Below are 7477 nucleotides of genomic sequence, written 5' to 3'. Positions count from 1 at the left end.
CTGCTGAACATGCCATAGGTAACAAAGTCCATGTTGTGTTTGAAAGACAGGTGCTCCTGTTCACCAAACCCATACACTGAAGTGGATGGCACTGTAGTTGTGATCTGAAGATACTGGTTGGAGAAAAACAGATCAACTAGAGGACTGTCCCACCTGCAACAAACAGAAGGATACATTATTAGTTTTCTTCTCTTTGGTATGCATAGTTTTAAGTCCACATCAGGCTATTTATACTTGTTCTGTATTTTGGAGACTAAGAATATTTTAAAAACCATTACATTCTTTGCATGCCTCTAACATGCTTCACCAAAAACACATTAAATTAGTCTTCCAGTGGCTGAAGGTATCTCATCTACTTATAAAAAAATGCATCAGTATAATTTTAAAAAGAACAGCTAAAATAACAGAAGACACTATCTATAATCCTATTACCAAAATAAGTGGTTGCTTGTGCTATTTCTATGACAACCAACAGGGCAGGCTAAAAATTGTTATTACGCAGTGGGGTTCGGAATCTTTAATGAGAACACCAGACATTTAGTTGCTATCAGTTTTCACTTTTTAATGTTTTGCTGGGTCAAGACCTGAATCCTGTTGTTACCCACAACTTTATGCAGGTGCTTAAAGCAGAGGAATATCTTCCTCCAGACTCTGCTTGAATAACGTGTTTTTATTGTGGTGGCTCTCTCCTGCTTCTCTCACCAGCTTAATGCCTTTACTTCTATTGAATCATCTGTGGACACAGGCTCACATTTTAATTAGGTGTTACGTTCTCTTTCCTATCTCTAGTGCTATAATGAGCTGCAAGCTAGATGGGGGAGAACATAGTCAAGCTGTGGAAAAGTGTTTCGTTAATGGTACTGTGTATGCCACGAGTATCACATTTAGAGAGCACCCTCTCGAGTCTTGTTTAACCGTGAATTGGTTACAGTTAATTAAAATAAATGAGCCAAAGCCATAGAGCACAGAGTTGGCCTGTCTCTCCATTTTATTGGTCTTTTGTCAATGATTTTGTCAAAATTAAAGGGTTGATCAGGAAGTCAGAGAAATGGAAGATGGACTGTGCTGGCAGGAAGCAGATCTATCCCTGTGAGGGGAGTGGTCCCTGGTGAGCCTTGACTGCCACCCATGCCACTGGTATCCCTGCTTGGTCACAAGTCCCTGAAGCTGGGAGGACTCAGAGGGCACGGCTCAGCCCTCAGGCAACTCTGCTCTCTCCACAAGAAAGCAAGGACAGCCACTCACAGGGGTGCCCAGAGGCACATCCAAGGCACCCTCCTGCCTCTCCATGCAAAAAGCAGGCACAACCTGTCTCTAAAGTGTCCTATACAAGTCCTAAGTCAAGCATATGTACTGAAGGGTCTATGTATTTTTAAAAAGTCTATTTGGTCTTTCCCATAAGCAGAAAAAGTAAGAATTTGTATTTAAGTCTTGAATTGGTTGTTTGCCAAATGCAGTCCTCCTTTCCATCATCTCCTCCACCTACATGCAGTACTGAATAAGGTTATTTTCTTATAGGATGGTTAATGCATGCAAAATATCCCTGAGAATCAGATCCAGCCTTTGGCAAACAGGCCTTTCTGCAAGAGGCTGCTGTTTTGTAGGAATAGGGATGAGCTCTGGAGCTATAGCCCTGTCCAAAGGAGGGTCATCACGTAGCTCTGCTCTGTGCCGAGGCAGGCATGGTTACTGCTCAGAGCACTGCATGGGGTTATGCAAAAAACAAAGGATGCTGGAGGAGAAATGCTTTGGGAAGAGCTTAAATATCTGTCCTAACTCATTGAACACTCTCTGTGATATCTAATCAGAGGACACGAGGCTTTGTATACTCATGGTACCTACATCATGACACTGACATTTCCCATTGTGAGAGCAGTTAGAGTTCCCATGGCAGAAAAAAGTCCTCTCCCTACCCAGAAGGATCACTGTGGTGACTCCTTTGCCCCACCACATCTTTAAATGGTAAAGAGAAACATTTTTATACCTGACACATTTCCTCATGCCATTGTCATGCATTCAGCTCCTGCCTGGCATGCCACGACAGTGCCCGTGCCTCTGCACCCCTCCGATCCTCAGCTCCCGGGGCTGCCATTGCCAGCCCTTGCTCTCCATCAGCCTCCTTGGACCTCTGCTTTCCAGAACAGCCATGCACTATACACAGCATTAATTAGGACATTAAAAGGCTAGTAATGACTCTCTCGTTTTTTTCAGAGTACCATTCTGTCTTCTCCATGGGTAGGAAGGCTTGGACAGGTTTTCCCCTGGCACCTCTCTGCCTCCACTCCCAAGTGGCTGCCCTTCTGCTCTGCAGCGCACTGGGTAAGCTGCCTGTGTGCTTGCTTGTGTGGTGTTGGCAAAATCAATCATTTGAATTTAAAAAAATTATGTCTGTTATTCCTCAGACACTCAAGAGAGAATAGAAGAAATCGCTCTATTTCTCCCATCTCCCCTCCTGCTGGTCTAAAGCAGTAGAAGGAACAAAACAGGAGGGAGCATAAAATGATACTATGTGCACAGGAATTTGTGTGGTTCTCCTCTGACAGTCCTACCAACCATGGCAGTGCTGTGATGGACAACAGAAGGGACCTAAAAAAAAAGATATCTAAAAAATACAGCTGAGCAGTTGTTCACTGTCAAAAATTCAACCCCTACCAGCAGCTAGACATGGCAAAGCCAGTGAAGACAAGAACCCTTTTCTTTGCACACAAGCTGCACTCAGGCTCACTGCTGAAAGTCCCAACTCTTTAGTGCCTTTGTGGTGGGAATACTCCTGCCTGTGAAAATACAAACTGGCCTCCTCAGGCATCTGCCCAGCCCATTGCCTGCTGCCTGCCCAGGAATTCTGACTGATAAAAGAAGTGTTTTCTTCCAAACACTGTGCACTACATCCAAGAGTAAACCTCTCTCTATTTTTTAACCTCATATCCAGAAAAAAGAAAATAATAACATTATTCAGGATTTAAAAGGTCTGTGTGAAAATTAACATTTCTGGCCAGTAATGAACCAGTCTCACAATCAGCATTCAACCAGGATGAAATGTAACTGCAGTAGCCTAGGGAAACAGTATTAAAGGAAAGTGGGTAGGTAGGCAGGTAGAGAAAACATCCTGTTCACACTGAAGGTGTAATTTATGACTAACATTGTCACAATGTTTGAGGGAGATGACTAAAAAACAGTATTAAATGTTTTCAAATGTGAAATAATCAGTCCTTTGTAATAAGAACTGGACATGACAATCTACCTGGTTGAATGATTTTGCTCTGTTGAGGTTCATTGGAGACCAACAGCCATGGTGTGTGCAACGGCTCAGAGCACTGACTTGCCTTCTGTGAGCAAGCAGCTGGTGGCACTTATAAACCCTCCAGAATTTGGAGACTTGCAACACTTGTATTATACATCATTAGGACATGCACCCTGCACGGACATATGAAAACCATTTTAGGTGGGGAGAGGATTGCATTGTTTTTTTCCTTTCATTTTTGCAATCAATCCAGGAGAAATGAGCTCATTGCTTTAAGGTGTGAATACCCTTCCCACTCAGTCACTTGGAGAAAATGTCCTTTCCAACCTCTGCTTTTTTTGGCCTCCAGACCCTTTGGAAACCACATCCTTGTGAAAGGGAGCACACTACATGTATTATCTGTGCACAAATTCAGGTGGAAGCTCCACATGTCCACCAGAAAAGTGGGTCTAAGCCTCCTGGCAAAGCTTGGGAACAGCTTTTCAGAGAGCACAATCTATCACTGTATGTGCAGGCTGCCTAGAGAGCAGTAAAGCACCTCAGGGACTGAGGAGTATAAACCCTAATTTCAGGTGAGCCTCAAATATACTTAGCCCCTGACTCACCCTACCTGAGCTGCTGGGGAGCATCATCTTAGGAGTCCAGGTCTCTGTGATTTTCTGTTAGTCTCAGATTACTGAAAAATGTTTCCACTGTCTCACACGAGACATATTCCTTATTGATTTAAGTCTTGGGGCACCACTGGACTGCAGAAGGCACACCAAGAATGAATTTTTATATGTTTATCTTACTTTTAAGGTGGTTTATAAAAAATAGGTGGAGAAAGTCAGCACAAGTAACCACAGATGCTTCACAAATGTGCCATTTTAAAAGAAAGATCTGCAGTGTATGTTTACAGTTATTGACACAGTTCTGCTCTACTACTGTATTCACAGTCATGGTATCAGGGTATCTCCTGTAAGTGGCTGGATATATAATGCTTAGTTTTGTTTTAAAAGACTCTTGGATGAGTGATACACCTACAATATTTCTTACCTACATAACATAAATCTTAATGACTAGAAGACTAAAATAATACTTCTTACAAACTAGGAGCAAACCCAAGCTATCCATGATGCACACAAGTTGCTCCTGTTGCTTTCAGCAAAATTGCGGTTTAAGACAACAGCATTATAAATCATTCTAATAGCCTTGCCTATGTAAAACTATCTTCACGGTAAGTGGCTTCTGTGCTTACTACCACAATCAATAAAAAAGGCAGCTGAACTCTACAGAAGCCTTTTTGGAAATTAGGGAAAATCTTGATTAGATTTTGGTTATTTGTGCTGTATCTTGCCAAGTGTGATAGCAAATGAGATATTCCAAACTCTTAATAGAGAGAAAGGAGCACTTATCTGGCTTGGGAAAAATGTTCTGCCTTCCATTATTCATATGACATCATGAAGGAAAAGTCAGTTGGAGAACGGATATTAAAGTGAAGAATCAAATCAATAGTCCATCCCCCTGCAGCCTGTCTCCAGCAATGGCCCAGGCCAGGTATTGCAAAGGAAGGCAGAAGATGTCACTCAGAGCCAGTCTGGCAATAATCTGCTTATGTAAGAAGTTTCTGGCTGTTTTCACAGAATTAGCTTCTATTGTGACACATGGAGAAAAAAAATAGTTGGTGGGTTTTTTTCTAGGGATGATTGTGCACCCTGCTGAGCCTCCCGGGTCAGCACTATCCTGGGGCAATGAATCCCACAGAGTAATCACACACTGCAACATGAGGATGTCTTTGTTACTTATCATTGCCTTAAAGCAAACAGTTCCCGGCCTTTTAGTCTCTGTTCTTGAGGAAATCTGTGCTTTCCTGAAGCCTTCATACTCACACTTAATACTACCTCCTCCAGTGGTTGCTGCCACTAGTGGCAGGAGCAGGAACAAGAACAGTGACCAACCTGAGAGCACGTGCCACGAAGAAACAGGCTCCGTTTTGCTCCCTCACCTGCCTTACTACAACCCAGCATTTTCTCTCCTGTTTTCATTACAGAAGGGCCCTGGCCAGTGATGGGCCAGTGTCCTGGTAGAGCTGCAATATTATACTAAAGCCAGTTACAAATTTCTTGACAAAATGTTTTGCCACTGATCATAGTGATTTGCCAAAATAAGTGCTTAGAGGTTCCCCTCTGCCTCTGCTGCACCACAAGGCCAGTATTTTGGGAGCTTCAGCTCCCCATCAGGAGACCCATTTCCCAGTCCTTGTTCCTCATTCTTTAGATCTAAGACCTGCAAGCCTTAATTCAGCTGCAGGTTTCTGCTTTTCCCCAGTAAAACAGAAAATGCCTGACGTCTGCAGGGGAGTAGAGGCTCTGCCTGCCCCTGTGACTCATCTGACTTCCTTGACACCTGACCAGCAAACACATGGAGGTGGCACCCCTTCACCCCTATGGCTTTGGAGAGCTGCTAACATAGGGAAGGACCTTCCCTGACCACCACTGAAACAGCAGGAGTGTGGAAGAGGGTGAAGAAGAGGAGCGGGAGGGACTTGTATGTGACAGTGAAAAGGACAGCACAGAAGGAGAAAGAAGAAGGTAAGAGGAAGTAAGCCAAGACACATTAGCGGGAAGAGATAGGGAGGTAGCCCAAGAGCTCCTGGTCCCAGAAGTCCCCAGCAGTGCCTGGATCATTTCCCTGCATGACTCCTGTCTAATTTTCACCCCATGCAGACAAAGCAGAAGCTGTCGCTTGATTACCTTGGAGCAAACTGAAAATGTAGTGGGACTTGGCCTTTTGTTCTTGCTCCTGACTCTGCATGAGGTTTGCAATCAGCTGTTAACATCTCTCCCCTCACATTTATTCCTCTCCCCTGTTACTGTGATTACACGGAGCCCTGAGCCTGTGCTGCCCTCCCTGAGCAGGCGCTTGGGCAGCGCGGCAGATCCCCCCCCCCGCATGCAGCACACGGGAACAAGGCTTCTAAGCACGTTCAGAAATACCTCAAGTCTTTGCTGCCTCTCCCCTGCAATGCTTCCAGCGTGCTATTACATCATTCCTCGCAAGGAGGAGGCTTTGTGTACACAAGTGGCAGAGCTGGAATGGGGTTTTGCATCAAGCAGACAGACGGGGAGGCTGCCCTCAGTCACCCCATCGCTGCACAGTCTGTGGCACAGACACTGACAGCAGGAGAGACTGCACCACAGAGCCGGGGAGAGGAATAAAAATGTGGACTTCAAAAGAACAACCCAAGCCCATACCACGTTTCTGCTTGGGATAGGCTGCTCGCTTCCCAGGTGAGCTATCAGCTGTGTCAGAGGTGAGAGATTTCAGGCTTTTGGGCTGGGGTTGACCACCCAGCAGTGTGAAGCTGCTGGTGAGGGATAAGGACCATGATGTAAAATGTATTTTTGAGGATTTGTGATTGCTTTACAATGGGAAGGCCTTCCTCAAAGATGTCAGAAAGGTCCAGCAGAAGACCCAGACCTGGTCTGGGGTAGACATGAATTATCTACCCACAACTGGGAAGTGCAACTGCAGCACCTGTTGAAGAGGTTTTATTTGCCCGCATCACCTGTTCTGAACAATATTTGTGTGCATATGAAGATTAATGATTGATTCAGCTGCTCATTGAATCAGCAAGGCCATGGCTGTTCACATCTTAAAATATGAGACTGAAGTACCTCCAGGTGTTACATGCTGGCCTGTTTCTCAGGGACAATTGCCCACACAACCTGCCCTAACCTGGCCCAGCGACAGGGGAACTCCGGCTGTGCAGCTCAGTGCCTGGCCCCACGTGTGCTGGGTACCCTGAAGCAGCAGCTCCCACCTCTGCAGGCAGCCCAAAGGAAAAGATTTGGGTTTTAGCACCTTCTCTGCAAGCTGCACCTGGGATGGGGAGGGGAGACAAGGCATTGGGGTGCCTTCACTGGGGTGAAGACACTGTGCAGCAGTTCTGAGGCCTTGCTGCAGCCACAGAGCATGCTCAGCCCCACCTCTCATGCCTCCAAACCTGCCTTTGAGCAGGTTGAACTAACACGAAAATCTACTTAACTGCCAGTGCTCCTCTGGACCCAGCCAGCCAGTCCAGTCACTGTGGGAGTGCTCCTATAACATTGCATGCTGAGGTTTCATCCTCCCCAGTCAAGCAAATGCAGGCACCTGTGGCTTTTAGGCCAGGATATATAACCTGATTTCCTGTTTTCATAGAATCATAGAATCCTAGGGGTTGGAAGGGACCTCGAAAGACCATCCAGTCCAACC

At 45.4% G+C, this 7477-nt stretch overlaps 1 protein-coding gene across 1 annotated transcript in view; it reads right to left on the bottom strand.

Moving 5' to 3' along the window:
- LOC104387990 (maltase-glucoamylase, intestinal-like) overlaps window positions 1-7477 on the bottom strand; it is a 57043-nt gene that overhangs the window by 41823 nt on the left and 7743 nt on the right. The window contains exon 5 of the mRNA XM_009996793.1: window positions 93-153. Within this exon, the coding sequence (XP_009995095.1) occupies window positions 93-153 (61 nt within the window). The remainder of the gene's footprint in view (window positions 1-92; window positions 154-7477) is intronic.

Source organism: Chaetura pelagica, unplaced genomic scaffold (genome assembly GCF_000747805.2).
Source record: "Chaetura pelagica isolate M959 unplaced genomic scaffold, ChaPel_1.0 scaffold534, whole genome shotgun sequence".
Taxonomy (NCBI): domain Eukaryota; kingdom Metazoa; phylum Chordata; class Aves; order Apodiformes; family Apodidae; genus Chaetura; species Chaetura pelagica.
The sequence above is the reverse complement of the archived record's forward strand: the minus strand, read 5'-3'. Positions and strand labels throughout refer to the sequence as shown.